This window comes from Bos taurus, chromosome 2 (genome assembly GCF_002263795.3).
Source record: "Bos taurus isolate L1 Dominette 01449 registration number 42190680 breed Hereford chromosome 2, ARS-UCD2.0, whole genome shotgun sequence".
NCBI classification, from domain to species: domain Eukaryota; kingdom Metazoa; phylum Chordata; class Mammalia; order Artiodactyla; family Bovidae; genus Bos; species Bos taurus.
Genome location: NC_037329.1, coordinates 8,851,972 through 8,874,925, shown reverse-complemented (window position 1 = coordinate 8,874,925; position 22,954 = coordinate 8,851,972). Strand labels below are relative to the sequence as shown.

At 35.1% G+C, this 22,954-nt stretch overlaps 1 protein-coding gene across 2 annotated transcripts in view; it reads right to left on the bottom strand.

Moving 5' to 3' along the window:
• Positions 1-485: 485 nt before the first annotated feature.
• Positions 486-22,954, bottom strand: part of TFPI (tissue factor pathway inhibitor) — a 97,478-nt gene continuing 75,009 nt past the window's right edge. Inside the window, 4 exon segments of one of the 2 annotated variants that reach the window (NM_001244204.1) lie at positions 486-614; positions 1,513-1,692; positions 19,063-19,158; positions 20,230-20,406. In NM_001244204.1, coding sequence (NP_001231133.1) covers positions 505-614; positions 1,513-1,692; positions 19,063-19,158; positions 20,230-20,406 — 563 coding nt within the window. In that variant the 3' untranslated portion in view covers positions 486-504. 2 annotated transcript variants of the gene reach the window in all.

Below are 22,954 nucleotides of genomic sequence, written 5' to 3'. Positions count from 1 at the left end.
AGTGAATCATCTGGTAGAATTCTGTTGTTACTAGCTCTTTCTAATGTAATATTGAGTGATCTTAATCAGAAAAAGATGCTTGCCACCATTTTAAATGTTGAACCCCAAACCACTTGATCTTTAATAGTTATATTTGTTAATCTGAACATAGGCTATAAAGAATATAATTGTATATGTGATAAAAACAAATAAGTGATGACATATTCTCAAACAGATAACCACCAGATGGTAAAACAGACTGACTCGATGGGGCCAACAGTATGATAAATTGTAGTTAAATGGCAGATAGTTAGAAAGGAATCAAGAGAATAATAAATTCATGGTAGACAGTTAATAAGTTATAGCCACAGAATAAGCAATTTGATTAGATTAGAAAAGGAACTCTGATGTAAACGTATTAATAGCAGGTAATATATGCATAGAAGATTCATGAGATTTTCATTAAAAAGATTTCAGGAGAGAAACAATAAGAATCACAATGAAAATGTTTGTCCAAAATGTTTATTAGAAATAATGTTGTAATGTAACAAATTTATATTCTAATTTCACTCGCTGCATCTTTCTTTTTCTTTTGGTTTTAATTAATCCTTCTTTTGATATTCTTTGGATGAAACCTAGAAAAGGAAGATAAATAAATTTATACATAATAAACTAACAACAAAACATAATCTAAAATTTCTTCAAATTATCTTTTAGTGTTTTAAATCAAAAAAGTGTAATTGGTTTAACAGTCATTTATCTATTTCTTTGTGTAAACATCCTCTTTCTAAGGATGTCAGTTTGCATAAATGGGTAAACATTATTGATTTTTATTATCCATCTTCAGTTAGAAATTAATGCTTATTTTATTAAAGTGGACATGTGGCTGTAACATGACTGAGTGGAGTTATATATGATTTTTATTTACATATTAACACTCTATAAATGGGCTTCCCAGGTGACGTTAGTAGTAAAGAGTCTACCTGCCAATGCAGGAGACTTAAGAAACTTGATTTGATCCCTGGGTTGTGAAGATCCCCTGGAGGAGGGCATAGCAACCCACTCCAGTATTCTTGTCTGGAAAATCCCATGGACAGAGGAGCCTGGTGGCTATGGTCCATGGGGTCATGAAGAGTTGGACATGACTAAAGTGATTTAGCATGCACACATTCTATAAATATGGATCATTTTTATTTTCAGAAGAAAATAAATACATTAAATTTCTATGCATTAGAAAGCTTAGAGATATTGTGGTATAATCCTTTAAAATGAAAGCTTAGTATATAAACATTAAAAAAATAAAATGTTTTGTTTAAATTTTTCTGGGGGAGGAAGATACATTGAAAGGAACTGCAGTTAACGTATCTGGCAATATTATTAAAATGTAGTTGAGAAGACACAGTTAAATGAAAATACTATTTCTTATCATAAATAGAACTAATTTCATACTTTCCCAGATTAAAATTCATTCATGATTTCAATGCAATTATTATCTTAAACAGTAGTGAATTAATGGGAGAATGCCCTCTATACCTTTTTTACAAGCCCTAACGCATGCTTTTCTAGAGGTAAAATTGTTCTCATTCCCTCCACATCCACTGTATTTAAATGGGAGGCAATTCCCAATGACTGAATTGTAGTAGAATCTGGTCACATTGGCTTGACACAATCCCCTATCTGCTGGGGTCAGACACCAGGAGGGGCCATTAAATTCTAAAAAGATAAAGAAAACATAGTAAGTCATATATAATAGTTAGTCTGAAACTTTCATATTTATTGTTTGTAGATTAGTCTTATTAGGCATGTTTATGTGAAACAGTAATCTGAATGAATAACATAAAATTCATATATTTCAATTCCAGGAAAATGCTTAGCCAGTCTCCAAGCGTTCACTATACTGAGACCTTTCTCCAGTAAATATGAAAGTAGGTGCATCTGTTAAAGAAAAGTGCCAGGATTACTCTTCATCTGACGAAACTAGTTTTACATAATATTGCTAAGTCACTTCAGTCGTGTCCGACTCTGTGTGACACCATAGACGGCAGCCCACCAGGCTCCCCTGTCCCTGGGATTCTCCAAGCAAGAACACTGTAAACAACCACTATTCAACAATTTAAGAAAATTTATTAACCATATCCATTTTAAAAAATTATCATTGCTTATATATCATTTGTTCATGAGTATTCAACTTCACAAATAAAGTCTTGATGAGCAAAAAATTTACTCACTGTATGAAACAAACAGAAGATAAGGAAGAGGTCATTCCCTGACCAAAGTTCTGAATGACATAACATATGACATTTTAAAGCACAGGGATTCAGGTATAGCAAATTCTAACCTTAAGCTTTGGAAAGTGAACCCAGATGATTTGGCTTAGTAGTAAGTTTTTTTTCTGTGTGTGTGAATTAAACCAGCAGTTCTAGATGAGTTAGACATTTTTGCAAAGGAAGGACTATTGCTAAAGGCAGGTAAGATCACACATTTACAGGTTTAAACCAGACAGATGGGCTAGTCTGTCAATGGGACCAACCACTTTCAAAAATAGAAGGAAAAAAATACAACTAGGGTAATGAAAGGATCGCTCATTTTCTTATGACAAAGCATAAAAATGGTTTCAGCCTGATGATAGTTTTCAGCTCCTTCTGGAATTCCTGTCAGTGAGGGGAAGATGGTAGTCTTTTTAGTTGTAGAGCTAAACTGCTTGATATTATTAGTAAACCAAAACTGAAGATAATTTGGTGGAAGGCCAGGAATCAATATAGCAAGACATGGTACAGCAAATGCAGATGAAGAGGATATGCTGAATGTACAATATTGGCAGAACATAGAACTTTGAAGAATTCAGTAGCAATGAAGGCAAAGAGTTTGTACAAAAAGCAAGAACTGGTTTGAAGGCAAGTGAACCCCAGGTAAACAGACTAAAAAATAAATAAAATAATATGAGAAAAAAAGTGAAAAACATCTTAAGTTGATAAACAAAATTTTATAACCTCCTACCTTCTAGATATGTAAATAAAGATTAGAGTATCTAGATATAATGTCTCATGTAAAAGAGAAATTCTTGAAAATATAAGAGAAGTATTGAAAATATTATGGGAAGAATTTATGATAAACACTTTAGAAAGGTGACATTTTGTGTCAAATTCCAAGAACTGAAATCACATTAAAATTGTATTACTTAATCTTTAAGTAGGTGTATAGACACTGATTTAAAAGAAACTCCTGGGATTTTGTAAAAAAACTTGACTAAAAATCATGTAGTCTAATTTATGTTTTGCCTCACCTCATTTAGGGATTATAGAGCATTATTACTGCCATCTTAAAACAAAATTAAAATGTACTTGGTGAGAATGTGTGCTTAATTTTCTGAAAATGTTGAGATCTTTTTTCTCCAAAAATGGTTAATGTAAGAGGAATTTTATAACAACCTAGGAGAGATATGCTGTAATTGAGCCCAATATTGTGTGAAAGCTTTTCCAGTGGGTAAGTTGTGGATTCTCATCAGTCCATAGCCAAAAATATAACATAGTTATCAATTGCCATTGCTTCTAATTCCATGACCTTCTAAAATTATCACCCATGCTCAGAAACAAATGAAATACCCCACAAGCAATTAGCCTGATTTGAGAAACAGAGAAAACAGAAGAAATTATTCTTCTTTTAAATATTATTCTCAAAAAGCAGCCACAGATGCCTCATAGTAGATGTGTAAGTGTCATGGTATGATTTATACATCTATTTCACTTTAGCATTTTTTACACAAAATATATTAGCCCACAATAAGTTGAAAATAATAATATATACATATATTATAGATATCCTTGTAGTATACATCTTCACAAATGTTACTTATTATGTCTTAATAGCAGTGCTCTAAAGCTTCTTATTCCAGGACAGACAGAAATTTCTGATTACAGGGAACAAATCATCTCTTTTTACCAAACACACAACCTAAATTAAAACTGGCCCCATAACAAAATCAGTATTATTTCAAAGTGAGGACAAATTGGCATAGTATATCTGGGGCTATAGTTCCTAGATTAAGGGTAACAAGGAATGTGCCTCTGCTATCATAGACCAGGAGCCTGAAACATCACTTGAAAGCTAGAACCAAAACAGTCTCTCCACTGGGATCCGAAACCATGGAGCGTCTATGGCCATACCACCCAGAACACGCCTGGTCTCATCTGAAACCATGGAACATATACCACAGTTTTGGTAGAGAGACGTACTTCTGTTTTCCTTTAGTCACCCAGTCTTCCAACAGTTTGCCACTGACCAAACTACTCAGAAACCAAGGGAAAGAGCAAGAATAATGCAGGGGATAAGTTTGAAAGCAAGCAGACAGTTGACAGTACAGGTTCATCAGAGTTTCACTACCTGCTGAACTGCCCCAAGCATCAGATTACCTCTGCCTGAAACTCTTTGTGACTTCTGAATCAGAGGATATGTGGAATGCTGCTTCTCACAGTCTGGAATCTGGTGTGCAGACTTAACTGTCTCTCTTACCACATAGCAGCTCCCACTCAGAAAGTATTTCTCCATGACTGATCTGATGACTATTTCATCTGTCTGTCCTATTTTAATCACTACCTAAAGAGATCATCAGACTCAACTCACATTTGACCCAAGTTAATGTAGAGAGATAATAACATTTTGATAGGGAGTTACAGCTTGAAATTAATCACTAAAAAGGCTGTATTGGGTAAGCCAAAGATTTCTTTTTCTTTTTCATTTGGGTTTTTGTATAACATCTTATGAAAAGCCTCAAATGAACTTTTTGGCCAACTCAATATTTCAAATTTAAAAAAAATTATGTTCTAATAATGCAATAAATCACCATCAGTTGGGAAGATTTTAAAGGACATTACTCTTCAGAAACATGAATTACCCACTACATAAATTATTTCTCCTAAAGTCATTTAGTCATTTCTCCTAAAGTCATTAACTGCTTGAAGCAGTTAAGACTATCATTGAATTAAGCTAGTATAAAAAACAGAATTAAAATAATGAAGCATATGGTTTCTCAAGGATATTATAGCTCCAGATTTATTGAGTCCTTGAGTATCATCTCATTCAATCTCTAAAGGTGAAGAAATAGAAATTTTTTGCTCCCTTTCAGGAGATAAACTGGACTATTTTTAATTAACATATTTATTCTAGATAAATACAAGGCACTTACCTATTCAAAATCCAGACTTTAATATCTACAATGAAATAAAATATAAAGGTTTTGAAGTAATTGCACAATGTGATATTTTAGTCTAGATTATAATTTGTGGAAATTTAAGATGAATAAAAGACACTAACCTGACTTATGTTCATTTTCAAAGGGAATTTAATAACCAAATGCACTGTCTTGACTTCACCATTAATAACAAGTTGGATAGCTTCCATTTAGAGGGTCTATGATAGATTTCAGAATTCAGAATCGATTCATATTCTGCCAGGAATAGCAGTTGATATAGTATGACTGCTAAACTATAAGATGATGCTCCAAAAGCCAGTTTTATATGTAAACTGGCTTATGTAATAGCTTTAAAATTTATACAGTAAACCTTTAATTTTGTACTTACATTGAATCTTTATGTGGTATCTCTGATTCTGTATTAATTTCAGTTCAGTTCAGTTGTTCAATCATGTCCCACTCTTTGTGACCCCATGAACTGCAGCACGCCAGGCCTCCGTGTCCATCACCAACTCCAGAGTCCACCCAAACCCATGTCCACTGAGTCAGTGATGCCATCCAACCATCTCATCCTCTGACGTCCCCTTCTCCCCCTGCCCTCAATCTTTCCCAGCATCAGGGTTTCTCCCAATCAGTCAGCTCTTGGCAAAGTATTGGAGTTTCAGCTTCAACATTAATCCTTCCAATGTATACCCAGGACTGATCTCCTTTAGGATGGACTGGTTGGATCTCCTTGCAGTCCAAGGGACTCTCAAGAGTCTTCTCCAACACCACAGTTCAAAAGCATCAATTCTTCGGAGCTCAGCTTTCTTTATAGTCCAACTCTCACATCCATACATGATTACTGGAAAAACCATACCCTCGACTAGACGGAACTTTGTTGACAAAGTAATGTCTCTGCTTTTTAATATGCTATCTAGGTTGGTCATAACTCTCCTTTCAAGGAGTAAGCGTCTTTTAATTCCATGGCTGCAATACCACCTGCAGTGATTTTGGAGCCCAGAAAAATAAAGTCTGCACTGTTTCCCCATCTATTTGTATTGAAGTGATGGGACCAGATGCCATGATCTTAGTTTTCTAAATGGTGAACTTTAAGCCAACTTTTTCATGCTCCTCTTTCACTTTCATCAAGAGGCTCTTTAGTTCCTCTTCACTTTCTGCCATAAGGGTACTGTGATCTGCATATCTGAGGTTATTGATATTTCTCCCAGCAATCTTGATTCCAGCTTGTGCTTCCTCCAGCCCAGCCTTTATCATGATGTACTCTGCATATAAGGTAAATAATCAAGGTGACAATATACAGCCTTGTTGGACTCCTTTTCCTATTTGGAACCAGTCTGTTGTTCCATGTCCATTTCTAACAGTTGCTTCCTGACCTGCATACAGGTTTCTCAAGAGGCAGATCAGGTGATCTGGTATTCCCATCTCTTTCAGAATTTTCCACAGTTTGTTGTGATCCACACAGTCAAAGGCTTTGGCATAGTCAATAAAGCAGAAATAGATGTTTTTCTGGAACTCTCTTGCTTTTTTGATGACCCAACAGATGTTGGCAATTTGATCTCTGGTTCCTCTGCCTTTTCTAAAACCAGCTTGAACATCTGGAAGTTCACAGTTCATTTACTGCTGAAGCCTGGCTTGTAGAATTTTGAGCATTACTGTACTAGCATGTGAAATGAGTATCCTGTGGGGTAGTTTGAGCATTCTTTGGCATTACCTTTCTTTGGGATTGGAATGAAAACTGACCTTTTCCAGACCTGCGGCCACTGCTGAGTTTTCCAAATTTGCTGACGTATTGAGTGCAGCATTTTCACGGCATCATTCAGGATTTGAAATACCTCAACTGGAATTCCATCACCTCTACTAGCTTTGTTCGTAGTGATGCTTTCTAAGGCCCACTTGACTTCACACTCCAGGATGTCTGGCTCTAGGTCAGTGATCATGCCATCGTGATTTTCTGGGTCATGAAGATCTTTTTTGTACAGTTCTTCTGTGTATTCTTGCCACCTCTTCTTAATATCTTCTGCTTCTGTTAGGTCCATATCATTTCTATCCTTTATTGAGCCCATCTTTGCATGAAATGTTCCCTTGCTATCTCTAATTTTCTTGAAGAGATCTCTGGTCTTTCCCATTCTGTTGTTTTCTTCTATTTCTTTGCATTGATCGCTGAGGAAGGCTTTCTTATCTCTCCTTGCTAGTCTTTGGAACTCTGCATTCAGATGGGTATATCTTTCCTTTTCTCCTTTGTTTTTTGCTTCCCTTATTTTCACAGCTATTTCAAGGCCTCCTCAGAAAGCCATTTTGCTTTTTTGCATTTCTTTTCCATGGAGGTGGTCTTGATTCCTGTCTCCTGTACAATGTCACCCACCTCTGTCCATAGTTCATCAGGTACTCTATTAGATCTAGTCCCTTAGATCTATTTCTCACTTCCACTGTATAGTCATAAGGGATTTGATTTAGGTCATACCCGAATGGTCTTGTGGTTTTCCCCACTTCTTCAATTTAAGTCTGAATTTGGCAATAAGGAGTTCATGATCTGAGCCACAGTCAGCTCCTGGTCTTGTTTTTGCTGACTGTATAGAGCTTCTCCATCTTTGGCTGCAAAGAATATCATCGATCTGATTTCGGTGTTCACCATCTGGTGATGTCCGTGTGTACTATTTTACATGCCTATATTGAGGCTTCTATTTTACCAACCAACTTAGGTTTTAGGAACCACCTCATCACTTGTTGAAGAAATTGCTTTTTGTCTTCTGAGATTGTTTCAGGGAACTGAGTACCAAATCCTCCCTTTGATCAGCAAATTCAGACCAAATTACGAAGGTCCTTGCATACTAACATATTTGATTTTATGATGTAGACCTTAATAAATGACTGAACATATAAAAAGATAAAAGAGGCAATTATTATCTATCTTTATACATAAAACAAATTCAACCAGGTATGTGTCAGCTGAATCCAGTAGGAGACATGAAAAGAGCAGAGTATAAGAGAACCCTAACTACTGCAGTTAGAGCAGCAATGGCTAAAATTAAGCACCAGAGTGAATGTGGGTTGGGAGACAGATAGAGAGAAGGCAAATTCTATTATTTCTAGATTAGTTGACTTAGAAGATGGAATGTTTTCTAAAATATTTTGAAATGTAATTATATTATAAAATATAGTCAATAGCTTCCAAATTTGTAATTTTGTAATCATGGCTTTATTTCAATGTGGCTTTACTTTAGAAAATGGCTTCCCAGGTGGCATAGTGTTAAAAGAATCTGCCTGCTAATGCAGGAGACTCAGCAGACACAGATTCAATCCCTGGGTCAGGAAGATCCCCCAGAGGAAGAAATGGAAACCCACTCCAGTATTCTTGCCTGAAAATCCCATGGGCAGAGGAGCCGGCCAGTCTACAGTCCATGGAGTCACAAAGACTCTGACATGGCTGAGCAACTGAACATCGTACTTCAGAAAATTTCTCTGAACGAAGATGAAATTGTGAGCTATGCCTGTGGATTAGCTAGCATCTAGGCAAACAAGTACAAGATGTTAGAAGATAAAACCCAAGTTTTGAGAAGACAGAAAATTTTAATTTTGACATTCTTCAATGGAAGTACAACATCAAGACTTTGTCCTCCCTTAACACTTGTTCAGGTCTCTGTCTGAGCATATAGTAGACACTGAAAACATCTATATATGCCCCTATCTCCCAGGCATGCCGATAAAGGACAAAACCACCTTCTGTTTATAATTATTAGACTCCCAGTCTGCGTGACAAATCCTCATATAGGAGACATTCAGTATGTTGAACTGAACCAAAATTTAAAAGTATAACAAATCCGTACCTCAAGTCATAATATTAAGTTGGAAACACAGGTTTGATATTCCTTTGATTAGAAATAAGACCCAAAGACATAAAACATATATTGGTGTTTTATAATTATGTTTGAATTTTACAAATGGTTTATGTTATTTCAGGTAATCATAGCATTAAGTATATTAAATGAAGAAACTTCAAATCGAGGTTACATACTTTAGTTGTATTATAAAATGTAATACAAATGTAATAAAATGTATACAAATGGTACCCCTGATTATTTTATTTTTTTCCTGCTATAAACCTCTGTTGATTATCCAGATAATCATAATACCATTATGGATAATCATGGACACCATTAACATAAAAAACTTAAATATTAATACCTTTGAGTTATTTGTGCTAAATACTGAGTTTAATCATCATAATCTTCATAAAAACTTTATGAGATATTACTCTTCACATATAACAGATGAGGAACTTGAGGCTGAGAGTGGTATAATTTTTTTCAAGGCCAGAGGCAGAGTCTGCAAATAGCAGAATTGGAATTTAAACCCACAGTTTTCTGCCCATAAAGCCAATGTGCTTAATGGTTATGGTATGTCATAGAAAAACTCTAAAAACTAACTAGAAAATAAAAATAATTAAGCAAAGATATTTTAATTATTTTCAGGTAAAATGAAAGTATCACAAGTTCCCCTTTATATTTGAGTCTCAAAGTCTGTCTTCTTTGAAGCTCAGGTTCAGAGTATCTTAGATGCTTCTTACCCTTAGTTATATGAGTGGAATTGGAATTTAATAAGTCTGAACAGGAGAAAGATACCTAACAAAGCAGGTTTATCGAACAAGAAGGCTAAAAAGTTTTGGAAGTAACAGTCCGAGTCAAACAGCATACAGAGAGCTCAAATATTTGAAGGGCAAGAATTATTGGGTTCTGATGTTCAACCTGGGCAGATTCTAGAAATAGACCAAAGTTTTAGGATTTTATGCCCTCTCTGATCATATCTGCACTAGTCAGTCAGATTTATTTCGTAGAATTAATAAGTGATAAACTAGAAAGCTCTTTCTTCTGAGTCCCTGCTGCTGCTGCTAAGTTGCTTCAGTCATGTCCAACTCTGTGTGACCCCATAGACGGCAGGCCACCAGGCTCCGCCATCCCTGGGATTCTCCAGGCAGGAACACTGGAGTGGGTTGCCATTTCCTTCTCCAATGCATGAAAGTGAAAAGTGAAAGTGAAGTCGCTCAGTCCTGTCTGACTCTTAGCGACACCATGGACTGCAGTCCACCAGGCTCCTCCATCCATGGGATTTTCCAGGCAAGAGTACTGGAGTGGGTTGCCATTGCCTTCTCCATAGAAAAGATAAATTTGAGATTCCCCTACACTACACATGTTATATCAATGCTTTTCAAGCTCATTCCTGTAAAGATTGTCCAGCATTCAAATAGAAAAAGGGCAGTAAAAGAATTACACACAACATAGAATGGCACAAGCTTTTCTAACCTGTTCCTATCTCATTCCTAACCTGTCCTATAGCAGTCCATACCAAAATCATGTTATAGAGACTTTTCCCTGTTAGCAAAAACATGTGCCATTAAATAAATCAATTAGTATTATTAATTTATGTTTTATTGTTTATTATCATTGTCAATTTATTTGTAGTTTGTATTGTATTTATATGTGGATGAACTTCCAGATGTTCAAGCTGGATTTAGAAAAGGCAGAGGAACCAGAGATCAAAGTGCCAACATCCACTGGATCATCAAAAAAGCAAGAGAGTTCCAGAAAAACATCTACCCTTGCTTTATTGACTACACCAAAGCCTTTGAATGTGTGGATCACAACAAACTGTGGAAAATTCTGAAAGAGATGGGAATATCAGACCACCTGACCTTCCTCCTGAGACATCTGTATGCAGGTCAAGAAGCAACAGTTAGAGCTGGACATAGAACAATAAAATGGTTCTAAATCAGGAAAGAAGTACATCAAGGCTGTATACTGTCATCCTGTTTATTTAACTTATATGCAGAGTACATCATGAGACATGCTGGGCTGGATGAAGCACAAGCTGGAATCAAGACTGCCAGGAGAAATATCGATAACCTCAGATACACAGATGACATCATCCTTATGGCAGAAAGTGAAGAAGAACTAAAGAGCTTATTGATGAAAGTGAAAGAAGGAAGTGAAAAAGTTGGCTTAAAGTTCAACATTCAGAGAACTAAGATCAAGGCATCTGGTCCCATCACTTCATGGCAGATAGATAGGGAAATAATGGAAACGGTGACAGACTTTACCTTTTTTGGGCTCCAAAATCACTGCAGATGGTGACTGCAGCCATGTAATTAAAAGACACTTGCTCCTTGGAAGAAAAGCAATGGTCAATCTAGACAGTATATTAAAAAGCAGAGACATTACTTTGACAACAAAGGTCTGTCTAGTCAAAGCTATGGTTTTTCCAGTAGTCATGTATGGATGTGAGAGTTGGACTATAAAGAAAGCTGAGTGCTGAAAAATTGATGCTTTTGAACTGTGGTGTTGGAGAAGACTCTTGAGAGTCCCTTGGACTGCAAGGAGATCCAACCACTCAATCCTAAAGGAAATCAGCCCTGAATATTCATTGGAAGGACTGATGCTGAAGCTGAAACTCCAATACTTTGGCCACTTGATGCCAAGAAATGACTCACTTGAAAAGACCCTGATGCTGGGAAAGACTGAAGGCAGGGGAAGAATGGGACAACAGAGTGTGAGACGGTTGGATGACATCACCAACATGATGGACATGAGTGTGAGTAAGCTCCGGGAGTTGGTGATGGACAAGGAGGCCTGGTGAGCTTCAGTCCGTGGGGTCACAAAGAGTCAGACACAACTGAGCAACTGAACTGAACTGAAGCTTGATTGAGAGTTGTATAATGGTCACATGCCTAAGAAGTTTATTCCTACCATTTTACTTGTTCATATAAAATTAATACTCACAAAATGGAGGTCTGTGAATTTTCTCTTTTAAAGGCAACTGTAACACTTCTCTGGAGGAATCTTAAACAGAATCTTATGATAAAAAAAAAAAAAAAAAAAAATTATCCTTGTTAAAACCAGAGATGGGCCAGGAAGAAAAGGATTGGCAAAAAGTAGTCAGTGGTCACCTATGGTGACTGTGTTTGGATGGCCGCCATCTTGGCAGAGATGCAGTGCTACATTTTTATTTCTCACCTCACTCCTGCCAGGAAGCAGGAGATCTGATGGATACTTACCACAAGTTTTTATCTATTTTTGTAAAGCCAGCTCAATGGCACCAGATTCATCATATAGACATGTTTAGATTATGAGGGAAGTTTCTGTGTCTTTTGATCTGAAAACACCATATGAAAAATAAGATATTTTGGGGACTATGGATATAAGTTGTTGATTGGGGTTTTCAAGAGTTGTTGACAGTGCTTAGTGATTAACTGTGGTATACAGCTACGTGCATAACTCTTTACTTGATGGGGATTATTTTCTTTCCAAAGTGTGGTTGTAATATTTTTCTTTATATAATCAAATTTTCAACAAGAGGCCAAATAGGTGACAAAATTATCTTTCAAATATTAAATCGACTATATCAGTAATGGTGTTTGGTGTCAGGCAGGTAATTTGTGAGTGTAATACCTCTTCCAGAAGGCTAATGAGAAGCAAAAAAAATTTAAAAGATCTGTGTGTTGTGTGTTTTTTTCTACCCATTTTTTTCACAGATGTGTGTATATATATATATATAATATGTATATATATATATATATATATATAATATGTATATATATACATATATATATGGAATCTGGCACTATGTCATACATTGAATACAGTCAGGAGAAAGACAGAGTTCCAGGTACCCAAATGGCCTTCAGAATACCACCCAGTCACTCTCCCTTGACTGGAGGCTGCCAGGAAGCAACACAGGACTAGGTCAGGTATAGAGATGTTCCTTTTCTCAGCCAGACAACAAGTATCAGACTGGGTTGGCAATAGTCTTTTAAATATATTCAAAGATTGTTTTGTTTTTTTTCCCAAAATATCATGTAACTGGAGTAGTCCCAAGACAGCTATTTGCAGTTGATATACAGAAGAATGTCAGTTATGAGAAGCGGAATAACTCACTTTTTTCATGAATGAGTCAGGTCTACGCTAAAATTTCAGAACCAATATGAATACTTGAAAACATTAGTTTTTCTTTGCTATTTAGACATTTACCAAAGAGATATATGGAGAGGAATATATTAACTCTCTCTGTATAAATATTAAATGTTATTCAAATGTTATTAACGGTACAGAATGGAAGCCATCTGTACACATGCCATATAAATATTAAAGAAATATCAAAAGCACAATTATTAGCATATGCATAAAATGGTATATAATCCTAGAATGAGCATGGACCATGAATGCCAACGATGTTCAAAAACACATCAGCAAGTGTGATCAGCATTCTTCTAACCATCATTTGTTCTTTCTGTTATAACTGTGGATTACAAAATTAATAAATAAAAATATATAAGTCATTTCTCTGGTGCCTAACAGTGGGATAAACACTGGAGGAGGGGAGTCTACAAAATACAAAATCCATTGTTCCTTCCTTTAAAAAAACTTGCCATCTAGTCAGTAAGTCAGAGCTGACACAAAAATCAATTTAATTATTAAATGAATCAAAATAAAAAGCCAAGGGGGAGAGAGAGGAAGAAGTCTTTCTTATGGAAGGGGAAAAAACTGAAGGTGGGAGGAAAAGGGGACGACAGAGGGAGGATGAGATGGTTGGGTGTCATCACCGACTCAATGGGCATGAGTTTGAGCAAGCTCCGCGTGTTGGTGATGGACAGGGAAGCCTGGTGTGCTGCGGTTCATGGGGTCACAAAGAGTCAGAAACCACTGAGCGACTGAACTGAACTGAACTGAATGGTCTGTAACGTCTGGTTTGCCTGAGCTAGCACTGGTTCATACTTATTTTTTTGGTATATCATATTCCAACATATATATGATTTTTGAAAAATTGTAATACACTTTAAAATAAAACTGTTATTTATCTGCCAAAATCACAATCTTAATTTTCTATCTGTAAATATATATTGTAAATAAATAAATGATTTTTAGCATCCTACTTTCATTAGCATCCCAGTTTGGATGACATATGATTGTTGAGGTAATCTAAACATCAAGGAACAATAGACTGAACAAAACAGGTAAGATTGAAAATGGAAAAGATGAGAATGGACATTTCATCAGAGAAAGTAATAAAATTTAATGGCTGGAGAGAAGTGATCAAAAGTGATTACCAAATGCTCAGTCTTTAATAAGTGGGAAAACAGCGGCAGAACTCTGAAAATCTATAAAGTTGGAAATATTATAAAATGTAAAGAAAAATTACTCAAAATTCTTTTGTCCCAAGGCCCCACAATACTTCATACCAGTATTCTTTAATTTGTTTCTAGGAAACACATTTGAACTGTTTAAGTTTCCATATAAGTATTAATTTAGCTCTACTGTGAATTCTCTTTTAAAACCTGTGGCGGATTCATGCTGATGTATGGCAAAACCAATATAATATTGTAAAGTAATTAGCCTCCAATTAAAATAAATAAATTAAAAACATAATTAAAAAAATAAAAGTTGATTATCATTTATATATAGTATATGTGCTGAAGCACTTTATCTGAATAATTAGAGATTTTATAAGTGGCTGAAGTATCACCTTTTCCTGCAAATGGGAACTTACAAAGAGTTGTTTTAGAGGTGAGAAACTAAGGCCTGGGAACTAAGGCTTGTATTGCTCTGAATCATATGGGTTAAAAATGATGAATCATATTTATGTAGCACTGAAGAGGTATCAGCCACTGTCCTAAGCAAGCTATGTATATTGAATGATTTCACCTCACAATAAAGCCTATGAGGTAAGCACTATATTACTACCATCCTCATTTTGTAGTAGGAAAAAGTAAGGTTCAGAGAGGTTAAGAATTATTTTAAGGTTGCACAGGCGGTAAGTGGAAGAAATGGGATTTGAGCCCAAGTCTTCAGACGCAGAGTCATTTCTCTTATCCACTCTATTATAGTGCCAATCACACCAAGAAAGTCAAGAAGCAGTTTTGACAGTCTTTCATCCTGAAGATCATACACAGAACTGCATACATTTAGAGATATTGTGTTAGAATTATTTCTCTCCTGCATGTATGGAGGATACATTTCTTGTAACTACAAGGAGATCCTCATAATTCAGAACAATAAATCAAACTCAAATAATTTTCTCTCACTTGTGCACAGGGGCATGCTTACAAAACATTTATAAAATCCTCTTTAAGGAAGAGCATGTTTCAATCTTTGAGGTCACCCGTGTAGCCTATTGGGCTTTCCTGGTGGCTCAGACAGTAAAGACTCTGCTTGCAATGTAGGAGCCTATTAATATTGAAATACAGAAATGAAAGGAGAAAATTAAACCTCAGTTGTGCTTAATATGGAGAAAGAAATGGCAACCCACTCCAGTACTCTCGCCTGGAGAGGTGCCTGGCGGGCTACAGTCCATGGGGTCGCAAAGAGTCGGACACAACTGAGCGACTAACACTTGTGCTTAATAAGCATTCAAATATCTTAAGTCAAGAAGGTTCACTGGAAAAAACATATTCTCATGCTAATTTGCAACATTGTGGTTGAGAATAGCAGTTTTAAGAATTACCAAATCATTTTCTAGTAACATTCAACAATATTTCTAAAGTGTTTTTCTATCATCATCAGAAAGAGAAACATTAAAATTATATTTGCAAATATTTCACTTAACAATAACACAATCTCACTGTATTTTTGGAATATTCAAATACCCAAGGATTGTTTTCAATGACAAAAATTTTAAATGAATGCTATTCTATCTGTACTGTGGGGCATGTTCTATTGCTGTATGCTGAATCAAAATCTTAAAGGATTTACATCTTTTCAAAAGAATCTAACACTACAGATAACCTTTTACATTTGCTAAAACCTTGAGCAAGGTTTTACTGTAAACATTGAACTGTAGTTTCTTAAATTATTGTAACATGTATTCATGTAATTGCAAGCAGTGATGGATGTAATACTTTTTGATTTGGAATATCAAGAGTGTCTTTATAGACCTCCACAAAGCCTTTTGAAGGGTCGAGGGAGGGATAATCTAGGTTTTGAAAGGGTGGGGGCACAATTGCCTTCCTACAGTCTGCTGCTGGATGGGATGGAGGAGGGATCATCTAGGTCTTAGATGATGGAAAGGAACAGCTGCATCTCCACCTGCCTCATCTTGGACGGAGCAGACATGGGATCATGTAGGTTTTAGGAAGATTAGAGGCAGAGCTTCATTGTCATCCTTTACATGTTTAAGCCACCAGAGAGAAGTTATTGCAACATTGTTTCATGTTTTAAATTAGGAATGCTACAAAACAAAAGAATAAGAGAATGCTCCCAGGAAAAGAGGGTTAGGGGTCAAAACAGCTAGAGGAATTTAGATTTTGAAGCAAATACAAACCCCCAAAAATAAAATAGTTCTCTAAACAAAAAGGGAGACCATGTGCCCTAATTTTAAATGCAGTTACTATGAAAGAACTATCCCTCAAATGTCTATTATTTGAAATTAAATGTCTATTATTTGAAATTAAAAAAATCTCTTTTAACATTGTTTCGCTTTAAATTTATGGCGTGAATGTTACTGCTTCCTTAGTTAATGATATGCTTTTAAAACTATTAATTTGTTTAATATACTTTTTAATGTGCATCTACATAAAAACTTAGGGAGGGCATTTAGTAGACAGTATTTAAAACATTATTTTCTCACATTTTTCTGTATTTTCCCCTTTTTGTTTTTCTAGTATGCCTGCTAAAAATCAAGTATTATACTCCAAGGCAAAACCATCTCCTAACCTACTCTATTCACTTTAATGGTAAATAACTAATGATCTCTATTTGAATTAGTAAAGTAACCCAAACAAAAATAATTGAAACACATTAAAAACTAATTTCACATGTAGATATATTTATCACACGTACCTTTACATTCAATAATATATTTGTTGTTAACTTTCACATCTTTCACAGCAATAAGAGTTAGTGTGCTTTTCATCATGGGATATTTAATTGGATAAAATAAAATGTCACTGAAAGACACAGGGCTGGAAGGACACAAAGAAACAATGTGTAATAATGATAATCCTAAGTATCTTTGTACTTCTAAGTAATTTCACAGATAAAAAATTAGAAGTACAAAGATACTTAGGATTATCATTATTACAAAGTAGTATTTAAAAATTAGACTCTTTTCATTTGGTATTGAACTCACTGCTCTAATTATAAAATCTAAGGACCTGAAAGCATTTTGAATGTACCATAGGGTCTAATTCCCTCTGAAATTTTGCATACCTTTTATGACATCTCAAGAGCTTCCCTGGTGGTTCAGAGGTTAAAGTGTCTGCCTGCAATGCAGGAGACCTGGGTTCAATCCCTGGGTCGGGAAGATCCCCTGGAGAAGGAAATGGCAACCCACTCCAGTATTCTTGCCTGGAGAATCCCATGGATGGAGGAGCCTGGTGGGCTAGAGTCCACTGGGTCGCAAAGAGTCGGATACGACTGAGCGACTTCACTTTCCTTTCCTTTCCTATGACATCTCAAGTGCTGCTGGAACACTGCGTCAGTGCCTACAATTTGGGGACGTTAGTCCCTGAAGCACTCATCCATTTTTGAAGACCTCACATTAAAAAGAAACACTTTTATAGAAAGAGATCTGTGCTTTAGATTTCATTCAATAAACCTGATTCTTTGGCTGGGTTGAGGGAGATAAAGAACCACGTCCTGGTATGTGAGTAGGGAAGACTGAAATAGAGAGGGCTGAGTGAGGCACGTACAGAATTTAGTTCTCCTTTCACAGGACAGTGTTTCAAGCACCAAGAGCATACATAACGTTCTCTCTTAGGTCTCACATCTTACTCTTTCCAGTCCTTCTAAGTCACAGTGTGGGGACTTCTAATGCATTGCCTTCAGGGCTGAAACAAGTCCATAGACACAATCAGGTCAATGTAGGTCTATATCCCTCATTCTAGACAAATCAGTCAGTATTACAGTCTCTTAAATCCAGCTGGGCAGAAGTTTTGCTTGCTTATTTGTTTTTTGTAAAGAAAGATGCTCAAAGACATTCGGAACCCCATCTGTTTCTGACGCATGACTGGGGTGGAGACAGTATGTCTCTTTTCACCTTAAAGTTGCAATTTTAATGTCACAGAACTCTTTGAACAATGCAAACTTTACATTTAACAATTTTATATGGACTGCTTCTAAGCAAAATCTTCAGTTTCTGAAAGAGCACATGTGACTTTTTAAATTTAGTAAGGACCTTACATTCGTCCCATTAACTTCCAACTTTTTGGGTGGTTTCTGTCTAGATATTTGTTGTGTCTGGTTATGTTTCCCAGAATTTTCACAGTTCTGCATTTTTGCGGGCATATTTCCTGTATGTTTCTTTAAATTCTACAAATATGTTGACAGGATAGAGTCCAGAAAAACAGTTCTGCATACTTCCAAAAGAAAAGTCCCTCAGAGTGACTTAACCTTAGGGATGGTTAGTCACCAAATTCCTAATCTCTCCTGTGACTGACACCAGAGACCTAGGCCAACGCTAGGCTCAATTTAAGACCATCTTAGGCTGCCATTGCAAACATTTACAATTAGGCACTGAAGCTGATAACCCCTAGCTATTATGTTACAAGATAAATTTAGCATAGAGTTAAGTATCATGTAAAAGTTTTCATGTGATATGTAATCAAAAACTTACTTCAAAGCATACTTTAAAATAGATTAGGAAAATTATCATTTTTCTGGGACTAAAGATCTTAAGCAGTTTTGAATCTCAGTATTTCATCTACTATTATTTCTGAAATAATAGGACTGATACAAATACTGAAATATTCAGTATAAATACTGAAATAAATACTGAAATACTCAGTATTTCATCAGATCTATAATTAAAGAACAAGAGGTATAATTTTCTAAAAAACATAGTTTTCATACACATTCTTCTATTGTTACCATGATAATATTTTTCTGGCAGTAATTGAAACAGAGTCTTACCAAAGGAGCTGGGTTCCTTGCTAGGCTGGGGAGTCAAGGAGGCATTATTCATAGCATTATCCTGGATTTTATGATCATCTACCTGGAAATCATTCACTGGAAAACATATATAGCCAATTAAAATAGAGGACATTGTCACAAGCTCATAACTGTACACATAAAACAAAGCACAGAAGTTGTGTTTAGAAAAGTAAATGTCTAGAAATTTTATTTACATTGCTTTGTTAAATTGTGCTGCATGCTCATTCGCTCAGTCACATCTGACTTTTGAGACCCTATGAACTGTAGTCTGCCAGGCTCCTCTACCCATGGGATTTTTCCAGGCAAAGATACTGGAGTGGGTTGCCGTTTCCTTTTTCAGGGGATCTTCCTGACCCAGGGATCAAACCTGAGTCTCCTGCGTCTCCTGCACTGGCAACTGGATTCTTACCCAGAGCCACCTGGGAAGTGGTGAACAGTGGTGAATCTTTAAACCTATCTATACATATATCTTATAACATTTCCATGAGTATCTTTGATGTTCTTTGTCAAAACAAAAGGGGGTAACAGTTAATGTTTAAGTCACTCCTTTAATTAATTTTATAGCTAGATAAAACTGATCTTCAGTGGTAGTTTCCAAAGAACCATTTTCCCTCAAATTGTTATAAACCTAAGGGATTATAGCAGTCCTACTCTTGTGCCTAAATTTTACTACAGTATTCTCAGAAAGGAAAATTAAATAATCTAACCTACAAATTTTTTTTTCGATGAAAATAATTTCCACTATAAATTTCTTGGGGCTTCCCAGGTGGCGCTACTGGTAAAGAACCCACCTGCCAATGTAGTAGACATAAGAGACACGGGTGTGACCCCTGGTTGGGAAGATCCTCTGGAGGAGGGCATGGCAACCCACTCCCCACGGACGGAGGAGCCTGGGGTTTACAGTTCATAGGGTCACAAAGAATTGGACATGACAAAGAATTTAGCACACATAAATTTGTTAATTCTCTATTTCTTAAAAAAAAATTAAGATAGTGACTAATTTATATCAGATTTAGAGTGAATACAAGGGATCTTCACTTGCATGGCTGCAGCAAAATCTGGGTAAACCTGAACATCCTTTAAGATGTCTTATTTTAAAAAGAATGCCTATAAAATGAAGTAAAAGGAGATGAGAAATAAACATACATGTGTCTTCACAGGTGTTCTTGCATTCTTCTAGTGATTCAAAGTTGTTGAGATTCCCGAGACACCCACCATATGTGAAACGTTCACACTGCTTTGATTGATTGTTATAAAAATACCTAATGATATAACCACGACAGATTCCAGTATCTTCTTCCAAAAAGCAGTAATCTGGCTTTTCTAGAAATTATTAAAAGATAAGAAAGTAGTATTCTTTTTTTGAGTAATTTAATTATGTTAATTAAAAATATAAACAACTGGTTAAGTTGAAGTTATTTAAGGAGTACATATGAAAAGATAAAGATAAAAGGTAAAATATAACATTATCCGTAACTGTATTTTATCCACTTTGACATTTAGAACTATGTATGTACAACGATCATACATTGAGTCTATTGGAATTTCTATTGGAGTTCTAAATTTCTCATAGTTAGCACATTAACTATATACTTTTTCATATATTGAGAGAATAAAAGATATTGGGGTTTGATTACCCTTGGTTTGGAAGTGTAAAGTATTATGGCAAAAATTTGGTTTATTTATTTTTGTTAACCTTATGTGCATCTACATTTAGGAAAGATCCACAAATTTCATAATTTTCAGATGTGTAATCTAATTTTAAAGTATACTGTGCTGCTTCATTATGAATGGCTTCAATTTTTATAAACAGAGAAGTTTTGAGGCGGGGTGGAGGCTTTCATGGCTATACTTAGAAGCTCCTAAATTCTTATGCTGAAATCAATATCTGTATTAGGTATGACATCCTCCACCACTGTGTCTCTTATTTTTCTTCCAGGCATTGGAATGACTCCAATAGTGCAGAGGCAGAAAGGAAATACATGTTCAGGGATTGGAGAGGCTTTTGAAAAAGCCTAATACCCAATCTTTGATAGTGCTCCAATCCAGGCTAAACACAGCTGTCATAAAAGTTATGCCACTGTGGTTTACCTTACAAGCCTTGTTTACATGCATACTCAGAAAGAAGAGCTTCAAATTATTTTCAAAATTATGATTGCAAGATATATTGTGCTTGAATTTTCAGGGGAAAGCTCCAGCTTCCCCATTTTCTGCCCTCTGTGCTGCTGCCCATAAAGGCAAAAATGAACCGCACAATCTTTTCACATCTTAAAGCATGTTGTATCCATCTCAAGGAAACAATATTCATGAGTGTTTATTTTAAAAAGAACATGTATTTAATAATGTTAATGATTTCTGAAACAGTAGAAAAATCAATCTGCATGAAAAAATTATTTTATTAAGTAAAATATAATATTTTAATATAGAGTAAAGTATCTATTACTATGACTTCTCAAAGTACCAATTTGAAAATTATTTAGTTCCCTGTTTACTTCCTCTTGTTTCTTAAGTTGACTGTTACTATTATTTCCATGGTAACAATTTGTGGTTAAGTATGATATATGAAAAAAGGAAAAATCCTATTCCTTAAATTTTTTTAATATACAATAAGAGAAAGAAAAATACATTTGATCACTAAGTTGATTTGTTTAGGTCTTAGTATGTACTTCTTATAAAACTTTAAATCATATTAACAAACAATATAAGAATTCTATGCTTAACAAAAGGGAGTAGGTAAAAAAATATTGACTATAAAGATGAGAAAATGGTAATAAATTATCCTGAAATGTAATTAAGGAATTATACAACTGGAAGTTGCTATCATTTATATGAGACCCCATTGTAGGACAGATTTTATTTTATTAATTGATATTGCATACTTGTAAAATTATTCTGCTTAGGCCTACAGCTTAAAATATTTATGATTAAAAATTAAGAAATTCATTCCAGTATTCCTCAGATAAATAAAGTTTTAATATTTGTATTGAATCTGTATATACAGTTGTTGCTCTAAATTGATGCTCAGTTAAAACCTAGAATGCAAGCTTTAAGCTATATACCAACTTCCATAAGCCACATGATTCTCACTCCTAACTTTTGTTCCAAGCTGCAAACTTGGTAACTATCTGAAGCAAACAAGGTGGGTTGTAGAGAATCTCCATTGCCTCTGTAACTGTTCTGATGGTGATGCTACGAGGTATATAACAAAGTTAACTTCAAATCAGTATGTTTAAAGGTCTTCATTATTGATTAATTTCAGCATCTGACCATTTTTAAATGTGAATAGAATTGATAGCTTTATTCTCTTTCATATGTAGGATCAAAATAGAATCAATTCTGAATCATTAAATATAAATTAAGTAGCATAATTTTCTAGTAACTTTTCCCTGCATATAATTTTTTCCTAATTCTACATTTTTGAAAAAAAAAAATCCTAACATTTAAATATCAAAGATATCATCTCTTACTTGATCGACAAAAAAGCCTAGTTATAAATATGATATTACAGATAGGAAGAATTTCATTTAATTGAGGTAGTGAACACTTTTGCAAAAATTAATTCAATATTTATAGAAAGTTATTTTACCTTGTAAATAAATACATTTACTTATGTTGGTTATACAAACTTTGCTGCTGAATTTATTTTATAAATTTTGATTGTAATTCTGGACCATAAACTATTTTAAGCTTATCAATGAATTGTATAATTCTTCAGCTTTTTCTCACATAATTAAGTCAAAGTCAGTAAAACTAAAATTCACTTTGAATTGTGTATCTCTTTCATGTCTTAGGGCTTCCCTGGTGGCTCACTTTCTTTCATTTTCATGTCATGAGTTAAATAATTTCATCTTTTTGTTCAATATTTTCTCAT